At 52.6% G+C, this 23,921-nt stretch overlaps 1 protein-coding gene across 2 annotated transcripts in view; it reads left to right on the top strand.

Annotated features, from left to right (window-relative positions):
- DGCR8 (DGCR8 microprocessor complex subunit) overlaps nucleotides 1–23,921 on the top strand; it is a 28,240-nt gene that overhangs the window by 2,246 nt on the left and 2,073 nt on the right. The window contains exons 2-13 of one of the 2 annotated variants that reach the window (XM_073006997.1): nucleotides 3,281–4,273; nucleotides 4,745–4,904; nucleotides 7,279–7,421; nucleotides 7,586–7,868; nucleotides 9,032–9,229; nucleotides 9,466–9,567; nucleotides 10,407–10,505; nucleotides 12,624–12,706; nucleotides 20,436–20,536; nucleotides 20,849–20,931; nucleotides 21,528–21,655; nucleotides 23,030–23,143. In XM_073006997.1, coding sequence (XP_072863098.1) covers nucleotides 3,554–4,273; nucleotides 4,745–4,904; nucleotides 7,279–7,421; nucleotides 7,586–7,868; nucleotides 9,032–9,229; nucleotides 9,466–9,567; nucleotides 10,407–10,505; nucleotides 12,624–12,706; nucleotides 20,436–20,536; nucleotides 20,849–20,931; nucleotides 21,528–21,655; nucleotides 23,030–23,143 — 2,214 coding nt within the window. In that variant the 5' untranslated portion in view covers nucleotides 3,281–3,553. Of the gene's footprint in view, nucleotides 1–3,280; nucleotides 4,274–4,744; nucleotides 4,905–7,278; nucleotides 7,422–7,585; nucleotides 7,869–9,031; nucleotides 9,230–9,465; nucleotides 9,568–10,406; nucleotides 10,506–12,623; nucleotides 12,707–20,435; nucleotides 20,537–20,848; nucleotides 20,956–21,527; nucleotides 21,656–23,029; nucleotides 23,144–23,921 lie in introns of both variants that reach the window. The other variant, XM_037994763.2, reaches the window with a different exon arrangement.

The following is a 23,921-nucleotide window of genomic DNA, read 5'->3' as shown; positions in this document are numbered from 1 at the left end:
GCCTCCTAGGTTCATGCCATTCTCCTGCCTCAGCCTCCTGAGTAGCTGGGACTATAGGCACCCACCACCATGCCCGGCTAATTTTTTGTTTTTTTAGTAGAGACGGGGTTCAGCATGTTAGCCAGGATGGTCTTGATCTCCTGACCTTGTGATCCACCTGCCTCGGCCTCCCAAAGTGCTGGGATTACAGGCGTGAGCCACCGCACCCGGCCCAGAGTGATTCTTTTAAACCATAAGATGGTATAAAACAGAGGTGGTGTAGATGCAAGCCAGCTTGCCTGCTTGTAAAGCAGTTCCATCACTTCCTAGCTGTGTGACCTTGAGCACATGAGTGAACCTTTCTTTCATAGTGCTATGTGAGAACTGGGTGAGTTAAAATGCTTCAAAGTGCTTAGAACAGGGCCTGGCTGAGGGTTGGTTGCCACCGCTATTCTGGAATCAGCTGATGCCACTGCGTGGGCCTTCCTTTCCTGTGGCCCATCTCTCTCACTAAAAGCCAACGTCCTGGCAGCAGCCTCGGAGGACCAACCCTGATCCATCTGCCCTCATGGATCTGGCCCACTGTCACATTCCCTCAGCACACTGCCCCAGCTGGCCACACCACATTCCTGACCCCAGCCCTCTGGTTTTCCTCTTAGTGTCACCTGGAACTTCCCCTCCTCCCAGCCCTGTTACCCACCTGGCTTACTCCTCTGCCTTCACGTGGACGCAGGCCATGAGGCCTTCTTGGATCCTCCTTCCTAAAACTGCCTCCCCTTCTTCAAGCGCTTTCCTTGTTTTGTTTTTGCTTGACTACTTCTTGGCATGTGACAGTGTACATACTCTTCTTAGTTGTTAGTGGTCCATCACCCCCACTAAAATGTGAGCTCTGTAGAGCAGGGTTTTGTCCACTTTGTGTCTGCAGCATCTAGGATGGTGTGTGTGTGTGTAATGAATGGAGAAAGCTTGTAGGGGGGAGGAAGGAACTTGACCAGGACTGCCCACCACTGAGCTCTGGGACCGGGCAGGTTTCCTGCTTTCCCAAGGAGCTCACTCACTTGCACGGCTCCAGGCTTCCCTGCTGTGCATTTCTTCAGGGCCGCTGCTCAGCCCCTATTAGCACCTTTGCTTGGAATGTCTACTCTGGCTGCTGCTTTGCCTTCTGTGGTAGCAGGCTTCCCCATTCCGCCACACTGTTGGTCTCTAATCCCCTGCTCCTTGTAGCTTCTTCATGTAGCTTTTTGTGTCCCAAAATCACGGATTGACTCACCAGGGTCTCCATGGGACTGCCAGGTTCTGAGGTGTCTGGTAATCTGTGGCACTGGGCGCATTGACCCCTCGGTCTGTTCTCTGAAATGGTCTTTCTTGGTTGTCAGGAGACTGACCTCACCCCACTTAGTGTTCCTCATGCCTGCCTGGTTGCTGCCCACAGCCTCCTGAGCGTCTTCGGCACTTTATAGTCAGTTATGTGCTGTGTTTCCTGGATCATAGTCAGTTATGTGCTGTGTTTTCTGGATCATAGTCAGTTATGTGCTGTGTTTCTTGGATCCTTAGCACCTTTGATGGACACATCTTTCGAGATGTACTGTGTGAAATTCCCATTGGATTCAGAAATGTTAGGACATCCTAGAATCCAGGAAATGGGGTGACAGCACAGTGGTCATTGCCCTGCCAGTGTGTCCAGGCCCTGTAACCTTGTCTCTTGTCCATGTAGTGCGTTCCTCAGAGTAGATTGCCAGTGGATAGTTGTTCAATGTATTGAGTAAACCTAAACTAGTCTCTGGTTTTCATGTCATGTCCCCTTCGAAGTACAGCCACCATGCCCTATCCCTTGTTAAATGCGTGATGTCTGCATCTCCTGTTCTTTCTGGGAATCTTGGGAGGATGTTATGTCATGCAGTGCGGTTTGCATGTGTGCATCTTTACTGGTGTGCACGCATGTGCATGCATGCGTGTTCCTGTGCACGTTCTGTGAGTGTGCATGTGCGTGTGTCTGCATGTGCTCCTCCTGCTCTGATGCAAGGTTTTCTGGCTGCCCCCTTAGACCCATCTTCCCTGCTTCATGTTGTCCCTTTCTTCATGCTTCATCTGTAGTAAGGCTTCCTACAGTTTCGTCCTTAACCCTCATCTCGGGGCGGCCTTCCTCCTGTGGGTTTGGCGACTACCTCCTCAGTGGATCTTGGCCTTCCGTATCTGGGCCAGTCATGGCTCCAGAGTTGTGACCTCGGCACCTTCAGAGCCTGCCTGGAGGTCCCCTCCGTTCTCCTCGCCAGGCTCCTGCCTGCATGCTGGAATTTGGGTGTCCTTCCTTGTCTTTAGTTCCCTCTTTTCTCTGCTCTCCACCTCCACTGGGTCAACAAGTGCGGTCAGTTCTGTGACACTGTTCTTGGCCCATTGCCTGGGCCTCTTTTACACCTTTGTCCTCTGGCCTGGAGGACTGTCCCCGTGCCTCGGGTGCAGTTGCTTCTGCCTGGCACAGCTGTGGGTCTCCTCTCTCAAGCAGAAACCTACTTGTGGCATGAGAGTCGCTTCACCTTCAGTGGCTCCTTATTGTCCCTAGGGCGGAACAGGCTGCAGATGGCACCCAGGCCTCTCTGTGCCTCGGCTCCAGCTGTCTCTTGTGGCTCCCCACCCCAAATCCTGGCAGGTCCCTTCCCCACAGCCACCCACCCCTCTCCTCCATCGGGAACAGAACTATGCTGCCACCTCTGGTGACCTCAGCACGCTGCATCACTGTCCCCGTCCACGTGCTACCCTGTGGGCCCAGGAGAGCCCTGGGGTCCCTGAGTAGCAGAGCGCCTGGCCATGCCTCTGAGGCCCCTAGTGCCGCAGAGTTGAGCTGAGGGTCTCGCGCTCGCCCTCTGACTGACCCAGCCCTTTCAGGTGAGTGGATTGCTGTGCTCTAGTGGCCTGAGGGAGGCCACGTGCCTTCTGTGTGTTCCAGAAAGGGTGCCTCCCACCGCATGCTTGCTTATCTGAGTTAGAAGAATGCTGTGGTGGGGTTTAGTGTAAATTTTTAAAATACTTTTTGAGCCTTATGATTATATAGTTTTTGTGTTTCTGAAGTAGGAATTAAAGTGGGCAGTTAACAAAATATTTAATTTTGGACTTAAGTTATAATTCAGGTTCTGAAGAAAAAAAGTAAGGTTAATTTGTTCTGATGCCTGAAAGGTCCTCTTAGGGAATATTATTTGAAGCCCTTTACTGTGCTGTTAATAGTGCTTGACTTTTAACTTGGTACCAGGGAAGTGGAAGGTTTCTGTCATTTTGTGATGATATTTTTAAATTTCTTTGCAGGTAGAAGAAGAAAGGTGCCACTCCGGCATGAAGACAGACTCGCTTAGTCGCCAATCACTTAAGCTGAGTGCATTGTGATTTCCAATAATTGAGGCAGTGGTTCTAAAAGCTGTCTACATTAATGAAAAGAGCAATGTGGCCAGCTTGACTAAGCCGCCAGCGCACAGCGCGGCAGGATGCGCCTGGGTCTCAGCGGACTTTTGCATGTTAGCTGTGTAGATTTATGTGAGGGCTTGTAAAACTCTGGTCTTGTAAACTAGTCTTAAGCGCTTTTAATATGGAGACAGATGAGAGCCCCTCTCCGCTCCCGTGTGGGCCCGCAGGAGAAGCGGTGATGGAGAGCCGAGCTCGCCCCTTCCAAGCGCTGCCCCGTGAGCAGTCTCCACCACCTCCCCTGCAAACGTCCAGTGGTGCAGAGGTAATGGACGTTGGCTCTGGTGGTGATGGACAGTCCGAACTCCCTGCCGAGGACCCCTTCAACTTCTACGGAGCTTCTCTTCTCTCCAAAGGATCCTTCTCTAAGGGCCGCCTCCTCATAGACCCGAACTGTAGTGGCCACAGCCCGCGCACCGCCCGGCACGCACCTGCGGTCCGGAAGTTCTCCCCTGACCTTAAGTTGCTTAAGGATGTAAAGATTAGCGTGAGCTTTACCGAGAGCTGCAGGAGTAAGGACAGGAAGGTGCTGTACACAGGAGCAGAGCGCGACGTGCGGGCGGAGTGCGGTCTGCTCCTTAGCCCTGTCATTGGGGACGTGCATGCTTGTCCCTTTGGCGGGAGTGTTGGTGACGGGGTAGGCATAGGGGGTGAGAGTGCTGATAAGAAGGATGAGGAGAATGAGCTGGATCAGGAAAAGAGAGTGGAGTATGCAGTGCTCGATGAGTTAGAAGATTTTACTGACAATTTGGAGCTAGATGAAGAAGGAGCAGGCGGGTTCACGGCTAAAGCAATCGTTCAGAGAGACAGAGTGGATGAAGAGGCCTTGAATTTCCCCTACGAGGTATGTTGGCAGCCCCTCCTTTAGAGGGCTCTTAGCAAAACCCAAAGAGAGATTTGGAAATTGCAGCATCTTTTGAAAGCAGGGAAATTTAAAAAGAAAAAAAGCCAAAATCGTCTCTGAGGTGGAATAATGTTATTGTGGAGAAGAGAAAGATGTAAGGAGTCCACATTTTTAAAATTTCCTAATGAAAAGTTTGGCCCATGGATAGGCCTTGCACCCCTGATCCAGCACCTGAGGCAACAGGTGCTGCTGAGACACTCCTTGGCAGTGTGTGCCCCTGGACCAGGCGTGTTGGTGTCAGCTGGTAGCTTCATCCCATTTGTTTTTCAGATGATCATGCACCCTAAGGGCACATCTAGGCCCCGTGAGAGCACCTCCTTTCTGTGTCTGTTCTCAGGAATGCTGTTGAGCTCTCCTGGTGCAGGAGCATGAGCGCCGGGGGCTCTGGTGTCTGAACAGCGTGTTTTTCAGGATGACTTTGACAACGATGTGGATGCTCTGCTGGAAGAAGGCCTTTGTGCCCCCAAAAAGAGGCGAACAGAGGAAAAATATGGCGGAGACAGCGACCATCCGTCCGATGGAGAGACGAGTGTGCAGCCGATGATGACCAAGATTAAAACAGTGCTCAAAAGTACGTGGGTGGGTCAGAAGTGGTGGGTGTTCCAGGGCAGTGGAAGGGTAGTTGCTTCCTTAGCAGAAATGCTTTGAGAGAGCTCTGGTGCCAGGTAGTGCGCTGGGTGGAGGCATGTTTGAGGACAGGACGGTCCTGTCTGAGGAGGGAAACACAGGATGTAAGGATGCAAGGACGTCCTGGTGCCTGACCCAGATTCAGATCCTGGTGTGTGCTATGGAAACCACAGAGCAGCAGGCACTGTGCAGAGGAATGGGAGGGGACTTCTGAGGGGGTCAGGAGGAGATGTTGGTGCATGCCAGGAGCCAGCATGACTGTTAGCTGGAGGGTGTGGAGGCAGGCCAAGGGCAGAGGTGGGTGCACAGTGAGATGGCAGGTGATAGTTGTGGTCCAGGTTCTGGTTCTGTACCAAGTGTCATAGGAAGCCACCAGAAGCAAGTGGTGTTACCCGATTTTTGTTTAACAACATGGCTTCTGGGCCACACATGGTGTGTGCACTTCAGGTGGGCAGGGTGGAAGTGCCCTGGTAGATGTGGCACTTCCTCAACTTTGAGTTGAGGGCAGTGGGGAGAGCACTTGGGAGGCACCCAGAGTTGCACTGTGAGGCTCTGTCGTCGATGTGGTGCAGGTGTTGGGGGAGTTGGAGTTGGTGGCTTGGAGGCACCTGTGAGGGTCTTGGTGGAGATGTGGGACTCGGTAGAGGGACTAAAGAGATGCACGGGGACTCATGCTCACAGGTGAGACCGCAGGCTGAGGGCTGGGGTGCAGAAGGTGGTAGGGTGCAACTGGGAGCAAAGCAAGGGGCGGGTGGCACATGGCCATCCTCTTTGGGCCACTGAGGGGACAAGTCAGCCATGCCAGGTGCCACATGTTGCTGCCTATGTCGTGTTGGTAGCAGTTAAGCAGGAGGGCTTTTGGGCCAGAAGGTTGCAGGCAGGGTAAACCTGGGGCTTCAGCTTCTGGGGCTGGGGACAGGAGGCTTGACCTCGGGGCCTCTAGGAGGCTGGTTTGGTGCTGCAGTTTCAGCAGGCTCATTCAGAAGGTAAACCCATGTTCGTCCTGCACAGCTCACAAGTCAGCAGCCATTCTGGCCTGGATGCCTGGACGCTCACAGATGGACAGCTGCATGGGATCCCTCCCTCAGGTGGCTGGGCCAGCTTTGTGTCCACTCACAGTCACAGAGGAGCAGCCCCAGCGGACCTGTGGCCCGTCTCTTGCCTGGCTCCTTATTCACTTTGCTTCTTTTCCTGACTTAGCCCAAAGCTGGCAGGAGGCAGCTCCATCTGGGCCTGACTCCGTGGGGAGAGCACCCCCGCAGTGTGCGTGCACCCTGACCTTTAACACTCCCTTCCTGGATAATCACCTGATGGTGACCTGGGTGCAGGTGTCAGGTCCAGGGTCAGGGCCACTTGGTGGGAACCTGGCCCTGAGAGTCACTGGCCCTTTTCCCCCTTATGTATATTTTTTAAGATTTAATTTGTTTTCTTCTGTTTTCTAATTTTTTTTTTTTTTTGAGGTGGGGTCTTGCTGTTACCCAGGTTGGAGTGCAGTGGCATGATCATAGCTCACTGCAGCCTCAGCCTCCCAGGCTCAAGTGATCCTACCCCCTCAGCCTCCCAAGTAGCTGGGACTGTAGGTGTGTGCGGCCATGGATAATTTTTAAAAGGTTTTTGTAGAGTCGGGGTCTTGTTGTGTTGCCTAGGCTGGTCTTTCTAAGTTTTTAATTTGTTCCCAATACCTGTGAGAAAGTTAAGTTTTAGTTACATCTTTGCCTTATGCTCTTCCCAGCAGTCGGCCTGGTGGCAGGTGTCAAGTTGATAAGTTATAAACCTCTTCCTCACAACTGGCTATAAAGCAAAGAAGGGGTTGAGAGTAGTGCATTTAACTGACTTAGAAACGGAATCATTTGAAGCAGTGTTTTGTATGCTGCTGAGAGTGCAGCTCAGTTACAATGAAGACTTGTCACCTGGTCCCTGGGAGCAGTGGCTGACAGCCATGCAGTTTATTAGCAAAGCTCACCCAGCCCCAAGGCGCCTCTGGCCACAGCCAGGCAGACAGGAGAGGAGTCCAGTGTCTACAATGCTTACCAGATGTGGAGGCAGGAGCTGAGGCTGGGACTTGTATCTTGCACAGACCTGTTCTGTGCTCCTTCATGTACTGGTTTGACACATGTAAATTCCCACCTCAGGCCACATGCTATCTGTCCTAGGCCTAGAGGCATAGCAGTGAGGAAGGAGAGAGGAACTTCGATTCTTTGTGAAGATCCAGATAAACACATACATAGTACCCAACAATTTCTTGTGCAGGAGGTGCTGTGACAACAATTCCAAATGTTTTTACAGTGATTATAGGATGTTCTTGTCTTCCTGTGCAGGTCGTGGCCGCCCACCTACAGAACCGCTGCCCGACGGGTGGATCATGACATTCCATAACTCTGGAGTCCCAGTGTACCTACACAGAGAGTCTCGGGTGGTCACCTGGTCCAGGCCATACTTCTTGGGAACGGGAAGCATACGGGTAGGGGAGGCATCAGTCGTGACTTTAGGCTTGTAAGTTCTCAGACCAAAATGTGCACATCCCCACACGTGGCACCGCAGCCAAGCAGAGGCCGGTGAAAGGCATCAGAGTTTCAGACTCTCGGGTTGTCCTTGTAATCCATATTGCAATTTCACTATCCACAGAAACACGACCCTCCTCTGAGTAGCATCCCTTGCCTGCATTATAAGAAAATGAAGGACAACGAGGAACGGGAGCAAAGCAGTGACCTCACCCCTAGTGGGGATGTGTCCCCTGTCAAGCCTCTGAGCCGATCTGCAGAGCTGGAGTTTCCCCTGGATGAGCCTGACTCTATGGGTGCTGACCCGGGGCCCCCAGATGAGAAAGACCCACTAGGGGCTGAGGCAGCCCCTGGGGCCCTGGGGCAGGTGAAGGCCAAAGTCGAGGTGTGCAAAGACGAATCCGTTGGTGAGTTTTGAAGGACTCTTCCCTTCTTGCCTCCTGGGACCCATGAGCTTTGTTTTTCTAATGAAGGTCATCATTGTTCCTAGTTGTACTTGTCAGCAAGGGGCTGCACACCTCCACTGTTGATGTGGCTGAAAGGCTTGTCTTTCTGTCCTTGCAAGAACCTGCCTGGGCGCAGCACCCGAGGCTCCTGTCCCTGGGCTCTGCAGGGCCTGCATGGCTGAGGCTGCTGGGGAGATGGTTGCTGGCACTGGCAGTGGGCCCTTTTCTCTTTGATTGTTTGTATGATTTTTCCCTAAGTCTTGCTTTTTCAGTAGGATGTGCTCATGTGGCATTGTTTTGATTTATCTTGATGAGCTCAATGAGCCTCTTTAATCCATGACTCAGTGTTGGGAAACTGTCACCATTTTGTGGACAGTTCCCTCTTCAATCCTGCAATTGCCTGTTGGATGTATACTGGTGTTTCCCATTCTCTCTTCCATGTCTTTTAGCCTAGTCCCACCATTTAAGTCTTAGTTCTCTCTTCAGGTGCGGCAGGTCTCTGTGAACCCACCTGCTGGATTACTTTCAAAGAGCACTTTCCATTTTCTAGGTTTCTGTTTGTCTGTACATCACTACCCAGCCTGTCTCATAACTCCGTGGAGTGTGGGGTGCCCTAGAAGAGCCTGTGATGGGGGCTCTTGCCAAGGATGGGGAAGTGGCCCGGGAGGAAATGTGACAAATGCGAGACCCTGTGCAGGGAGCTGCCTGGGTGTGTTGCTGACTACAGAGGTGGCCAGGATGGCCAGAAGGAAAAGAGGTGGTCAGAGGTGGCGGGCGCATGGAGCCCGGGTGCTGCTGGCGTTCTGGCACCTATTTTGATGCAGGGAGGAGGTCCCGAAGGCCATCTGACTTTTTTAAGCTTTCTTTTTTCGTTTTTATTTTTATATTCTTCTTGCCCCAAATGAAGTAAAAGAACGTCTCAGAAATTCATCTGGAAGGGACCTGCCAGAATAATCTGAGCTGCTGTAGGGAGGGCTTCATTCTTTTGCTTCCCTCCCCTTTGAAAGGGACGGGGAAGGGAAATAATGTAACGTGACCTGGGCCTGCCCCACGCACTGGGCTGTGAGAACCTGACTCCTATGTTGGAAGTTAAGTAATTTGGTTCTCTGGTAAATCTGGGACAGATCTCGAGGAATTTCGAAGCTACCTGGAGAAGCGTTTTGATTTTGAGCAAGTTACTGTGAAGAAATTCAGGACTTGGGCTGAGCGGCGGCAATTCAATCGGGAAATGAAGCGGAAGCAGGCGGAGTCCGAGAGGCCCATTTTGCCGGCCAATCAGAAGCTCATTACTTTATCAGTGCAAGATGCACCCACAAAGAAAGGTATAAGCCTCTGTGTTTTAACATCAGCAGACTGATTGTGTTTTTATTTCTAATGTGATGTGTTGAGGGCATGTTTTATGAGTTGCATTTCGTTCAAAGCTTACGTTTATCCCATGAATGCAGGGGTCTGCCACATTCACGGTGGTGAGCCCCTAGTTACTGACATGGTAACAGGAAGCTGTGTGCTGGCTTGTGGCACTGTTTCACACTTGCTGAGATGATCCTTTTTGTCACAGAGTTTGTCATTAACCCCAATGGGAAATCCGAGGTCTGCATCCTGCACGAGTACATGCAGCGTGTCCTCAAGGTCCGCCCTGTCTATAATTTCTTTGAATGTGGTAAGTCTAACCTTCCCCATGTCAGTCCTAAAGAGTCACAAGGTGTCACTTCAGTCAGGGCTGGGGAGGCAGGCGCTGACCACTAGCCCTCCTCTACTGGGATGGGAGGGAAGGGAAGGTAGAGAGCAACGTGCTACAGATGGGTGGCTGGTTTCCTGGAGCCACGCCCCGTCTGAGTGGGTGCTCTGTTTTCCCCTTCTAGTCTGTCCCCTCTCCCCACCTTCCTTTTGTCCTGCCCCATCTGCTTTGCCGGTTTCTGATCCTATGTTGTCATGGACAGCCTTATTGCAAGCAAGTCCTTCCCACTGTGCACTGGGTCCTTTCCCTGGTCTCCTGGTGCCCCTGGGTGTCTGAAGGTTCCTTGGGCATACATTTCCCACCAGCTCTGTTTTCCTTGGGCGCCCTCATCACACACCTTTGTGAAGACCAGTCTATCTTCCCCTTGGAAGCTGGAGCCTGGGGGTCACTTATCCTTTGGGGTGGTGTTTCTTTGGCAAGCAACATCTTGTGCTTTCCCATTCCGACAGTCCTGTGTCCGTCTTTCATAGACCTCAGTCCCTGTCATAGGAGGCTCTGCCCCTCAGCCTTCTGCCGCCCCTCTGGCTCACCATCTCCCATGTGCCGCATTTCCCTCCACTTTCCCAGCTGTGCCCTTTGCTGCTGCCTGTCCGCTGCCCATCTCCAGTCCCAGGGAACCCCAGGTCTCTGCAGTCAAACACAGGCTGACTCTCTTCAGGGACAGCCCCTGACTGCGCCTTGTCTGTCGCTGTGGGCAGACTGTCTACACGCTTTTAATGTCTTGACTAGTATGTTTTAAAACAAGTAATTTTAATTTTAAGAGAACCCAAGTGAGCCTTTTGGTGCCTCAGTGACCATTGATGGTGTGACGTACGGATCTGGAACTGCAAGCAGCAAAAAACTTGCGAAGAATAAAGCTGGTAATATGCTTGCTTGGGTGTCAAAGATACATGCTGCCTGCTGTGTCTGCCTTGCTGCTTGGTTAGGGAGGGGCTGAGCAGTGGTGACAAGTGGCGGGTGTGGGTGGGGCATGTTTATTTTATTTATGTAATCATCTACTTTGATTTTTAAAATTACATGCTCATTGGAAAAGACTCAAATAGAGTAAAATGTGAGATTTAAAAGTAGAAGGCCTCAGCCAGATGCGGTGGCTCACACCTGTAATCTCAGCACTTTGGGAGGCCAAGGGGGTGGATCACGAGGTCAGGAGATCGAGACCATCCTGGCTAACATGGTGAAATCCTATCTCTACTAAAAATACAAAAAATTAGCCGAGTGTGGTGGCGGGCACCTGTAGTCCCAGCTACTCAGGAAGCTGAGGCAGAAGCATGGCATGAACCAGCGAGGCAGAGCTTGTGGTAAGCCGAGATCGCACCACTGCACTCCAGCCTGGGCGACAGTGCAAGACTCTGTCTAAAAAAAAGGAGGCCGGGCATGGTGGCTCAAACCTGTAATCCCAGCACTTTGGGAGGCCGAGACCGGCGGATCACGAGGTCAGGAGATTGAGACCATCCTGGCTAACACGGTGAAACCCCGTCTCTATTAAAAAAAATACAAAAAACTAGCTGGGCGATGTGGCGGGCACCTTTAGTCCCAGCTACTTGGGAGGCTGAGGCAGGAGAATGGCGTGAACCCGGGAGGCGGAGCTTGCAGTGAGCTGAGATCACACCGCTGCACTCCAGCCTGGGCGACAGCGAGACTCTGTCTCAAAAAAAAAAAAAAGAAAAAAAGTAGAAGGTGTCTCTACTGAGTGACAGCTGGGCCAGTATATCCCTCCCTAGTCCTGGCCCTGCACATATTCAGGGGTGTGCCTAGAGCCAACTGGGCTGTACTGGGCACACGCTGTAGTGCTTGTTTGTTTTTAAACTGAGCATTATGTGGGCATGCCAGGAGGGAGGAGAAGCGGGCCCGCGTGCTGTCGGCATCCTCCCCCAGTGGTGTTGGCTCTTACCAGCACTATTTCCTGAGTCCTCCCACTCCATGTTTGTGCCTAGCCAGAACACCTGGCACAGCACAGCTCTGGGAAGGCCATGTGTCCTGGTGAAGACCCACTGCCCTTTTGTACCATGCCCTTGCCATTTGCATTCATGCTGTGCATTCATGGTAGTTGACGTTCTTTCACGAAAAGCCATTTGCCTCAGCGTCAGGGTTAGTTGGCCTCTTGTAGGGTGATGTTGGGTGTATACCAGGCCTTGGCACCTACAGGTCAATTTTTGAGGTATCTGTCATTGCCATGCGTTTTCCAGAAGACCTACTGCCCATCTTAGAGAGATTCTGCCTAAGAGACTTTTGCAGCTCAACAAAGTGGGTGCGGTGGAGGTTTTGACAGATAACTTGCAGTGGGGTCTTGTGTGGGGTGGAGATGCCTTGGGCATGGCTGTGTGCTCTTCCCTTTGCGGGGTCACCCGCTTTCCTCCCCATGTGCTGGAACCTACTTCCCCTGCCCAGACTCTGGCTGCCCTATAGACATCTTGGCTCCATGTCTTGCCAGCACTCATAGCTCTGTGGGGTCTATGGAGCCATCAGCCGTTGGCTACGGCACCTCTGACCCCAGTGGCCATGCCTGTGCTCTGCCCTCCGGCAGCCCCCTCTAACGTCTCTCAGACCTGGCTGCATCTCTCCACCCACGCCAGCCACTACCGTTGCCACCTGGTCTAGGTGCCTGCAGCAGCCTGCTCTCAGGCCTCCCTGTGTGGTCCAGGGCCCACGAAGCTGTTTTGTCGTGTACCACCAAAGTGGTTCCCTAACACACAGCTCCGAGCTCCTCCCTGCCTGCTCCCAGGACCCCAGGGTGAGAGCGCACATACCCAGTATGGCCTGTGAGGCTTTCCCGCAGCCTGACACACGTCTCTTTTCTTTAGAACGGGCTTTTTGTCTGTCCTGTCCCGACCCTGTCTCTGAAGTGCTGCCACTCCTCAGGGCTCTCGCTCAGCCCCTGAGCTGTGGGGATGGGAGGCAGCAGTGCACAGTTCACTCTGCAGGATGGTGAGAAGAGGGCAGTGCCCAAGCCTTACCCTCAGGCTCTTTTTTTTTCATAGCCCGAGCTACACTGGAAATCCTCATCCCTGACTTTGTTAAACAGACCTCGGAAGAGAAGCCCAAAGACAGTGAAGAACTCGAGGTGAGTGTTGTGGTCCTGCCCTACTGGGAGCTGCGGGTGCAGTATGGCTACCCTGCCCTATTAGTGTGAGTTGGGGGTGTCCATGGGCTGTGCCCATGCCTTCCATGCCCTGCAGGTTAGTCATCCAGCCTCCAGGTTCTTCTGTTTGTATTTTCATAAAAGAGGAAACTTGCCTGTCTTTGTATAGGCAGAGAAAAAATGTCCTTTTTCTTAGAGATTTTTGTCCTCTGTTTTGCAGCATTGAGTGTGCACCGTAAATGTCGGGTACATGTAGGTTTGTGATGGGAATGAATCTTTGAGGCAGAGTCTACAAGATTTAGATTTTTTTTTTTTGAGATGAAGCCTTGCTCTATCACCCAGACAGTGACAGACTTTGATCCTGACCCCATTGCAACTTTCACCTCCCGGGTTCAAGTGATTCTCTTATCTCAGCTTCCAGAGTAGCTGGGATTATAAGTGTGTGCCACCATTTCTGGCTAATTTTTGTATTTTTAGTAGAGATGGGGTTTCACCATGTTGGCCAGGCTGGTCTCGAACTCCTGACCTCTGGTGATTCACTCGCTTCAGCCTCCCAAAGTTCTGGGATTACAGACATGAGCCACTGTGCCCGGCCCTAGATCGTTCTTTATACACTTGACCCTTGAGCAATGTGGAGGTTAGGGGCACCAGCCTCTCATGAGGTCAAAAATTCACGCATCACTTTCAGTCCTCCCAAACCTTAACTACTGGTAACCTACTCTTGACCAGAAGCCATACCAATAACATAAATAATTGGTTAACACATATTTTGTTATGTACATATTACTACAGTGGTCCCCAACCTTTTTGGCACCAGGGATCAGTTTCAGGGAAGACAATTTTTCTACAGACGGTGTTGGGGGGCGGGGATGGTTTCAGGATGACTCAAGCACGTCACATTTATTGTGCACTCTTAATTTCTTTTTTTTTTTTTTTTTTTTTTTTTTTGAGACGGAGTCTCGCTCTGTCGCCCAGGCTGGAGTGCAGTGGCCGGATCTCAGCTCACTGCAAGCTCCGCCTCCCGGGTTCATGCCATTCTCCTGCCTCAGCCTCCCGAGTAGCTGGGACTACAGGCGCCCGCCACCTCGCCCGGCTAGTTTTTTTGTAGTTTTAGTAGAGACGGGGTTTCACTGGGTTAGCCAGGATGGTCTCGATCTTCTGACCTCATGATCCGCCCGTCTCGGCCTCCCAAAGTGCTGGGATTACAGGCGTGAGCCACCACGCCCGGCCTGGACAGGGATTTTCTTAAATTCCCTGAGCCAGTAAGTCTCCTGGCCTGTGCTGAGGTCTGTGGGGCTCACCTGGTGTGCTCCGGTGGCTACTAACTGTCTTAGCCTTTGTCTGCCACCTGTACAGAGCCTCCAGGTCAATCAGCTGGGAGGTTTTCCTGGGCCCGCATGCAGCCATCTCCAGACATACGCTAGAGCCTTTCAGAGGCCCAAGGACATATCCAACTTTTCCTTCTCGGGTTCTTGGCCAGCCTCTTGTTTGCCCAACTAGTGCCCCAGCCTCTGGCAGCTGCAGGGTGAAACAGTTGCTACTGACTCCTTTTGACAAATGCTCTGAGGAACTGGGCTGTTTTCACTGAGTGAGGTCAAATAAAGACAAGTCCTGCCATGAGGCTTTTCCAGAGAGTGGCCAGGTAGACCCAACAGTGACAATTCTCTGGGCCTGGGGCCTTGAGGACCCATTCTGCATTGAGTGGCTACCACAGAGCTGGGGAGAAGGGCTGGGAATGGGGCAAGTTAAGATGCCAGCAACTTCTTGTTCTTAGCAAGACTCATTGTCTTTCTTGAATCAACACTCCTCGGATTGTTGAAAGCCTTTCTTTAGTTTCCAGGGTTCTGAAAGAATTGATTCTGACTATTTTTGCTAGTGTTCTTGTTGCTTTGATGGAAGAGAGCAGATTCTGAAGATCCTTATTCAGCCATTCTAGAACTACTTTATGGTTTTGTAAAGTTTTGTCATCTTTGTGTACTGGGGCTGTTGTAAAATATGGTTAAGTGTCCATGGTAGTACTAACTTGCTCTTAAGTTTCTCGAACTCCTGGCTTCAAGCAGTCCTCCTGCTTCAGCCTCCCAGGGTGATGGGATTACAGGCATGAGCCACCACACCCAGCCTCTTGCTCTCAAGTTTCTACATTTTTTCTGTGCTTTATGTAACTGCTTCATCGTGGACAGGTAGACAGATCGCAGGCCGCACTTGGATCAAGCACAGTCTCCAAGTACTAGCTGCTCCAGGAAGAGTCACATTTGTACCTTTTTTTTTTGAGATGGAGTCTCGCTCTGTCACCAGGCTGGAGTGCAGTGGTTCGATCTCCGCTCACTGTAACCTCCACCTCCCAGGTTCAAGCGATTCTCCTGCCTCGGCCTCCTGAGTAGCTGGGACTACAGGCGCATGCCACCATGCCCAGCTAATTTTTGTATTTTTAGTAGAGACAGGATTTCACCATGTTGGCCAGGATAGTCTGTATCTCTTGACCTCGTGATCCGTCCACCTTGGCCTCCCAAAGTGCTGGGATCACAGGTGTGAGCCACTGTGCCCGGCCACATTTGACTTTTATTTCTGAGTGATCCAACTGTGGGAAAGATGGCTCCCAGGGAGGCTTCCAAGGCCCTCTGGGGAAGCGCTTGCGTAGACCCCTGCCCACCAAGACTCTTAGCATGGGTTGTTGCAGATGATGGTGCCTGAGTTGTATGGGTCTCACGCCACCTTCCTGTTTGAGTAAAAGCCCTGCCTTTTCTTTGCTGTGGGGTGGTGGAAATGTCCATGGACCACTATGGGTTCTGGCGCCAGAAGAGGGCCCAGCTGGGAGTCAGGTTCTCAGCCTCCGTTCTGGGGCTCTTCTGTGAAGTGGAGAAGCTTCTCAGAAACTATATTGCAAAGTAGTCTGAGAAAAAAGAGGTTTCCCCAGGTGGAGAAGGACATGGGGGTGGGGCACGTGGTGGCTTCCGCTGTAGACTCGCCTGCCTGGGGCTTTTTCCACACCCTCCTCCAGGCCTCCCACACTACAGTCTGTCTGGAGCTAGTGTCAGATCTCCCCAGGTAAGGAGTTCAGTTCTGTGGGACTGCCACCACTTCCTGTGCCAGCTGCAAATGGGGACCCCGCCACCCAGCACAGGACCCCTCCTCATGCTTGGAAATTTGCTAGGACTCAGGGAACTCAGGAAGAACATTTTACTCATGAAACTTATTTTTCATGAAGGGCTGAGAGTTCCTCCCCTCTAATGACACATTTGATCTCTCTAGGGAGCCCACCCTGAGCCATCTCAGCATAAGCACTGCGGTGGGGTCGTTTTGAATCACAGACAAACTTAGCCTCAGGGAATCCTCAGGGTTTTAATTGCTCTGTTCTGGGAACCTGAGAGAAGACCATGTATTTTTATGATGCCATGCCTTGGTTTAGGGTGCCTTTTGTATGTGTCCCTCCTGAGAAGCTCTTTGACCCTCTGATTTGTATATATGTCATCTGTCATGTCCCCATTTTAAAATCTGTCAGAGGGAAAAGTAGCTTTTCCCTCAGTGGTAGGGCGCGGGTTTAGACAGGGTTGGCTGTCTCCTGTTCCTGGAAGTTCCTATTTGCTGGTCCTCCTGAGCGAGGCTCTCAGGTTGTGCTCCTGCCCCCTGCCCCTCCCAGCTGCCTGTGCAGAGGTGCCAACACCTGTCCTTGGACTGTCCCCTGGACAGCCTGGGGCTTGGGGTAGCATCCCCTCCTCGTGTGGACTCCGGAGGTGGGGCAGGCGTGGCAGGAGGGGTGGGTTGATGCCTGGGAGGTGTGGTGGCCACGTATGTGTGCTACTTGATTAAAAAGGGAAAAAGAGGAACAGAACTGGCATCATTTCCTTTTCATAAAGCTTGTGGTGATCTCTTCTTGGTATTTTGTTGCTAGCTGTGGGTTGGTGTTTCGTGGCTATTAAATTTAGGTATTAGTGACCAAGTGTGTTTTTTTTTCAACTTATTTTAAAATTTACATAGAGTTAAATTCACTTTTTCATGCAGTACTATGAGTTTTGACAAATGCAGTCATGTAACCAACACTGCAATCAAGATGCGGAACATTTCTGTACACTCCCACATGCTCCTTTGTTGGCCAAACTCTGCCACCTGTATCCTCTGGTGGGCACTGAACTTCCCCTGTAGTTTTACCAGATCCTGAATGTCCTCTCAGTGGAATCACATGCTAGGTAGCCTTTGAATCTGGCCTGTGGCTTGGTGTAGTATGATGCATCCGTCATGTGGTCATTTGTACTCCTGAGTGCTGGCCACCAGGTGGCTGTGCCCCTCAGTGCATCTCTCCATTCTCCCTTGAGGGACACTGGCAGGTTTCTGGGTTTTGGTGATGGGCAGTAAGGCTGCTGTAAGGCTGTCCAGGTCTGTGTGTGATGGACAGATTCGTTTCCTTCAGGTAAACCCCTGGGTTGGGGTTGCTGGGCCATGCGACAGGTGCACGCTTACGTTAGCATTGCCCTCACACCGTTCTCAGTCACTAGGTGACCGTGGAAGTGTGTCTGTTTCGGGGTTCTCTACTATCTCTTGAGCTGTGTGTCCTTTCACTGATGCCACACTTTGCTGATGACTTGAAGTCTTGAAATCAGATAGTGGGAATCCTCCGAGTTTGTTATTCTTTCTCAAAAAATTGTTTTGGCTATTCTAGCTCCTTTGCTGTTCCATGTAGACTTCAGAAACAGTATGTCAGTTTCCATAAAAAGTTCTGGGCTGGGTGCCGTGGCTCACGCGTGTAATCCCAGCACTTTGGGAGGCTGAGGTGGGTGGATTACCTGAGGTTAGGAGTTCGAGACCAGCCTGGCCAACATGGTGAAACCCCATCTCTACTTAAATACAAAAATTAGCCGGGTGTGGTGGCGGGCACCTGTAATCGCAGCTACTCAGGAGGCTGAGGCAGGAGAATCACTTGAACCCAGGAGGTGGAAGGTGAGGTTGCAGTGAGCCAAACTCGTGCCATTGCACTCCAGCCTGGGCAACAAGAGCGAAACTCCATCTTAAAAAAGAAAAAGCCTGCATTTTGATTGGAATTGATCCTGTAGATCAATCTGGGGAGAATGGACATCCTAACAATATTGAATTTTCCAAATCATAAACATAGTTCATCTGTTCATTTATTTAGGTCTTCTTTGATATCTTTCATGGGTGGTCGGCAGTTTTCATCACATAGATTTAATCACATCTGTGTATATTCTACTAGATTTATAGTTAAATATTTTATGCGTGGCACTGTGGTGAATAGTACCTTAGTTCTGATTGTTTATTGCTAGCATACAGAGCTAGAATTTGTTTTATTTGTACTGACTTATTCTAGTAGTTTTTCTGTAGATTCCGTATCCAATTTTCTTCTTTTATTTGTCAATATAGTTAATTATGTTGATTTTTTAAAAATGTGTTCCTGGAATAAGTCCTACTTGGGCATGGTATATATTCCTTTTCATGTGTTAATGGCTTTAATTTGCTAGTTCCCCACTGCATCTGTGTTCTGGATGTTAATGTCATGGTACGGTTAGTGTCGTCAAGTGAAGGGGAAATAGCCCTCCTCCTGAGTTTTTCAGAAGGGCAAGAGAGATGTAGAATTGGTATCATTTCTTCCTTAAAATTTGGGCCTGTAGTTTTCCTAGTGGGAAAGTTTTAAACTACTACTGTATGAACTACTAACTATAACTACGACTACTCTGAACTACTGTTGAGTTTCTTGAACAGGTGTAGGGCTGTTGAGGCTACTGAGATAGTTTTTGTCTTGCCAGGCATTGGTCCATTTCATCTAGATAGTGGAATGTAGAGGTGTCAGGCGTCTGTGGTGCTCCCGCATGGTCCTTTGGCATCTCCCAGGCACACATTGCTTAGGTTTCTCCTGTGCTGTTTGTCAGAAGCAACAGGGATTTGTCTGCAGGTCACTTCTGCCATCCATCTCTCACGAGCTGGAGCCTCCACCTGTCCCTGGCGGGTTAACCCTATGGCTTCAGGCAGCTTGGTGCCGGGCATCCTGGCTTAGGTCTTTTGCCAGAAACTTCTGAGCATGCTCTCTAGCTTCCACGGCCATGGCTTCTCTAGGGCCAGTCCCGAAGCCACGGGGTATGTGGGTCCTTGTGGGCCGAGAGCACTAGACGTTGCTAATTGGTTGGCTGGTTGACAAGCCCTTGAGGTTCCAGGGCCTGATGTCTTGGTGAGTGACCTTCCCTGGAAAAAGACCCATGTTGATATGTGCACTTGAGAGGAGCAGTGTCTTCTGGAGACCTGTTTGAAGACCGTAGCCAAGCCATACTGTGAGGATTTTTCGCTTGCCAACCTCAGTGCTAGTGCCTTCCTCTTTCATGCAGTTGCAGCGAGTTGGCCTTCTTGCTGCTTACTGGAGTGGTAAGGGCAGAGGAGCTGCCCGCTGCCCTGTCTGTAGGGCCAGCGTCCCTGTGGAGTGGGCTTGCCACACTGTGGGGCCTGCACGGCGAGGTGTGTGAATCATTTGATTCTAGGCTTCCTCCCTGCCCATGGGCCAGGCAGGCTCCAGGTCCCTGCAGACCTCTCCAGAACAGGGCCGGTGGGGGAAGCTCTGTGAGGGTGTGGCTGATGGGTAATCTCCAGTACTTCAGCATGTGGTCTTTTTTGGAAAGAGGATGATTGCAGATAGAATTAGTTGGGTTAACATGAGATCACACTGAAGCAGAGTGGTAGTGTGATCAAGTGTGTCTGGTTTTTCTAAGAAGAGGGAGGAGGGGCAGGGCTAGTAGTCCACATGAAAATCGGAGCAATGCTGCCATAGCCGAGGGGCCATCAGGAGCTGGCAGAGGCTCCCTGGAGGCTTCTGAAAGAGGATGGCCCTGCTGAGGCCTTGATTTCAGACTTCAGAATGGTGAGAGAATAAACCTCTTGTTCTAAGCCACTGAGTTTGTGGTATGTTGTCACAGCAGCTCCACCAAGGAGGTTGTCCATGCTCCAGAGTGGGCTGAATGGCGTCTTCCTTTCACCCAGGAGGGGCTCTCAGCTTCAGCCAAAGGCCTAGTTGGGGAAGGCACAGCAGGCGCTGCCTCTGCACCTCAGCTCAGTGCAGCTTCCCTATGCCTCAACTGTGCAGAATCTCCCCATCCCCTCGAGTGTAACTTAGGGAACTTGTTTACCTGTATGCCTCTCTTGCCCTTCCTGTGTGTGTTCTTGGGTTGGCTGCAGAGCCAGGGTGATGACACTGTTGGAAGCTGCGCTGGGCTGGGCCCCTGCTGGCCACCTGGGGCGGGGCTCTGTGTGGCTGTGTGGGGCTTTGGCCTTTGGGGAGCTGGGCCTTTTAAGGCCAGCTTTTGGGTCTGGCTGACTTTCCCTCTACTGTAGTCTCAGTTGTGACAATAGTAAAGCCTCTCTCCAAAAGTGCTTTATCTTTATAGAGTTCTGACAAAGGTGCCTTGTAGATCAGAATCAGATCCAGATGAGGTGGGCCTGGCCAGCCAGCCATGTGCCTGGGGCTCTCTTGGGATGCCAGACTCCGTCCCACAGTGCTCAGGGCGGAAGGGTGCTGTGGGCTCTGGAGATGGGCAAGTGGATGGTGAGGTATGGAGCGTGTCCCATATCCGGTGGGTTCCTTGCAGAGTTGAGGGTATGATGTGCTAGGTGAGCTCACAAGAACAGATATTAAGCATCTGGGGAAAGCCAACCCCAGGCCCAGCCGTGAAGAGGCCGGCGGGCCTGGTGGGGACTCATGAGCCTCTGCTTTGTGTTGTAGTATTTTAACCACATCAGCATCGAGGACTCGCGGGTCTACGAGCTGACCAGCAAGGCTGGGCTGTTGTCTCCATATCAGATCCTCCACGAGTGCCTTAAAAGGTAGGGTGGGGGGTGCCTCCCCTCCTGAGTCAGGTCAGGGGAGCTCCTCTCTGGCGTCTCATATTCTCGTGGCTGTTTGTCCTAAGGCAGAGGCATGGCCAGGTTTCCCTGGTACACATTAACTCCTTGGCCCTGGCCACCAGTCAGTCCCGCAGGCCTGAATAGGGCGTGTGGAGAATTCCCCCCTCTGGCTAAGATGCAGTCGGGGGAGAGGCTTGGTCATTTCCTAAGGGCTTCCCAGAGCAGGCCTTCTCAGAGGCAGCTGGCTGCTCTGCTCAGGGGACACCACCTGTTGTCTGTTTTCTCTTAAAGAAACCATGGGATGGGTGACACGTCTATCAAGTTTGAAGTGGTTCCTGGGAAAAACCAGAAGAGTGAATACGTCATGGCGTGTGGCAAGCACACAGTGCGCGGGTGGTGTAAGGACTCCTTCCCTGCTGCCTGGTGGCTGCCGGGCAGGCGGCCCCTGGTGTGGCCCTGTGCCTCTGTGGCTTGGTCTCAGCTGCTGCCCTGGCATTGTCCCTGAGCCCAGCTGTGTGTGCTGGCCACCACACATTCAGCCTAAGGCAGACTTGCGGCCATCCTGCCTGTACTTTCTCTGTCTTCTCCCTTTCCCCCGCTGCCATCCCTGTCTCTGTCCAGCCCTTGTCCCTGTGGCAGGAGGAAAGGCTCTCCTTCTCAGATAGCTGGCAGAATCCTGCTACTCCTTGTTTCTGGAGGTGTGGGTCTTGGCGGGAGGGAGGCTCTCAGCTGCGTGGCTTTGAGTGGTGGTGCCCTCAGCTCCTGGACTCTGAGGGCTACTCTCAAGGTGGCAGCTGTGTACTGTGAGACTCAGGTGCCCAGAGCAGTGGCAGAGTGCTGCCTGTTCCTATAGAATGTGCCCTTGCTGGCGTTCGGGGTGTGGGTCAGGAGGGCTGGGGGCAGCAGGGGGCCCCGTGAGCACTGGGTGTTTGTGACACCCTCTCTCCGTGCTTGCTCTTTCTCTGTGTAGGTAAGAATAAGAGAGTTGGAAAGCAGTTAGCCTCACAGAAGATCCTTCAGCTGCTGCACCCACATGTCAAGAACTGGGGTTCTTTACTGCGCATGTACGGCCGTGAGAGCAGCAAGATGGTCAAGCAGGTAACTGGCCCTCAGCAGGTCCCAGGGCAGCCTGTGCTGCCACCCTGGAGCGTGTTCCTGAGGCTCTGTGCTCAGGGTTGCTCACGGCTGCCTCTCTCCTGGGCCACTTGTGTGGCTTTGTGGGCAGGGGGTGGGTCGTCCTAGCCACATCTCCTATCCCGGCCTGCTGGGAATGGTCAGTGAAATGTGGGTGATTGGGAACGCAGCCTGGGCCCAGCTATGTGGCTTGTAGGGAGATGGCTGAAGTGCAAGGCAGGGCCGGGCAGGAGATGCTGAAGGTGCGCCTGGCTCTGGGGTATGCAAAGGCTCAGGAGCCAGGGCCAGCCCTCCCTGCTTGAAAGAGAGTGTCAGGGTAGCTCTTCCTGGTACCAGTGCCCACTCCTGAGGGGTGGAGGGTAACATGGGGAGGTGAGTGTTTACGTTCCTCATTTTCCCCGAATGATTACAGAAACTCTCTGGGTTCTGGTCAGTGGAAGGGGAAGTAGGTGTGGAGGGGTTGGGGCTGCAGGTGGGGCAGCCCCAGGACTGTGTGGTGGGTGGGCCCTATGCCGGAGCCTGCTGCCAAGAGCAGGGCCTGCCTTTAGGTCCCTGAGACCATGGCCTCGGCACTGTCCCTGAAGAGGCCGTTACTCTGGACATGATAAGGGAGGGTGAGGGGGCCCACACGGGCCACCAGGGCGTGTTGAGGAACTTGAGGAGAGACATTGTTGGGAAGCAAATTGAAATGTAGGTAGCGCTTGCTTCTGCCTTTGCTGTGCATGGTCCTTGGTTCTGACCGAGGGAGAGAAGGCAAGCCCCACTCTGGCCCGGGGGTGGGAAACTTCCCTAAGCAGGAGGGGGAAAAGTCCCAGCCTGGCACAGCCACAGCTGGGAGGAGCTCTGGCATCCCGAGGAAACACAGCAGCCTTGGGGCTGGCCTAAGACTTGAAGGGGCTGAGGCCAGTCTGATGCTCCTCTGCAGTCATGATATTTGCAGAGAGCTCAGTGCCTGGGGTTGATGGGCTGGGCTGCAGCGTGCTGTTCTTAACTGGCTGCGGCCGCGCTCTGGTTTCTCTCCTTGATGAGGGCTCTGGGCACCACGAGCACCTCACCTCCCTGCTCTGCCCATGGCAGGAGGCCGCATAAGTGGCCTCGTGTGGGCAGAAAGGCCTGGCAGCCGTGGACTGCCCCTCACTCTCGCTGCTGTCAGTGGGCCTGGCATCACTGAGGCGGGCAGTCAGCATGTAGTTTTGTGGCCACAGCTCCTGGCTGTTTGGTGTCTGCCAGGCCCTGGACGCGCCTGCCTTCAGGGTTGCAGGCACACAGCTGCTGGGCAGTGGGCAGGCCATGGAGCTACAGCCTGCAGTCCTGAGCGTGAGGTGCTGTACTTCCCAGGAGACGTCGGACAAGAGTGTGATTGAGCTGCAGCAGTATGCCAAGAAGAACAAGCCCAACCTGCACATCCTCAGCAAGCTCCAGGAGGAGATGAAGAGGCTGGCTGAGGAGAGGGTGAGTGCCACCCTAGCGGGAGAGCTGCTGGGCCACGGCCATTCCTGTGGCAGCTGTGGAGGGACAGCAGGCGCCCCCAGGACCCGTATCTGAGCTGACACCTTGGAAATGCTTGGATCCTCCTTCCAAAATCAGATACAGGCTTTTCTTTGAGCTTCAACATGTGTGATACTTTTATAAATCACTTCAGTTTTGGTTCTGTTGTTAGAGAGCTGGCAGGCCAGCCTAGTGGTGGACCATGAAGGTCACAGCCTTGGTGGGCCACCTGGGTCCCATGTCCACCCTGGGTGTTTGTGGGTAGGTCAGTGCGCCTGCCAGGGTTGAATCTGTAGGGCTTGGTCCTGATGAAGCCCCTAAAGCCACCTTGGGAACCCCACTCAAAGGGGGGTCTGTCAGGCTGGCAGTGGTGTCGTCTGTCCTCAGGCATCGTCTGCGTGGCCACGGCGTGACGCACCCGCCTGGGCCTTCTGGGTGGGAGTTTTCTTAAGTGTGGCAGTTCCCTGGCCTGGGTGAGAGCCCCAGGAGGTATCTGCCGCCGCCCAGGCCAGCAGGTCCCTCGCTGCTCCCTGGGGTGGGGCTTGGCCTCCTGGAGCCAGTGGGACTTCCTGGTTTGCCCCTGGTCGGAAGAGGGGCTGTGGGGCTCAAGGGCAGCAGGTGCAGGACACAGTGCTCCTGGCTGGGCCTGGGGCAAGCAAAAGCTGGGCAAGGGAGAAACACCTAGTGTGGAGGCCTGGCCTGCCACTGTAACTACACCCAAAATTCTTCACTTCTTGGTACA

Source organism: Chlorocebus sabaeus, chromosome 19 (genome assembly GCF_047675955.1).
Source record: "Chlorocebus sabaeus isolate Y175 chromosome 19, mChlSab1.0.hap1, whole genome shotgun sequence".
NCBI lineage: Eukaryota > Metazoa > Chordata > Mammalia > Primates > Cercopithecidae > Chlorocebus > Chlorocebus sabaeus.
The sequence above is the reverse complement of the archived record's forward strand: the minus strand, read 5'-3'. Positions and strand labels throughout refer to the sequence as shown.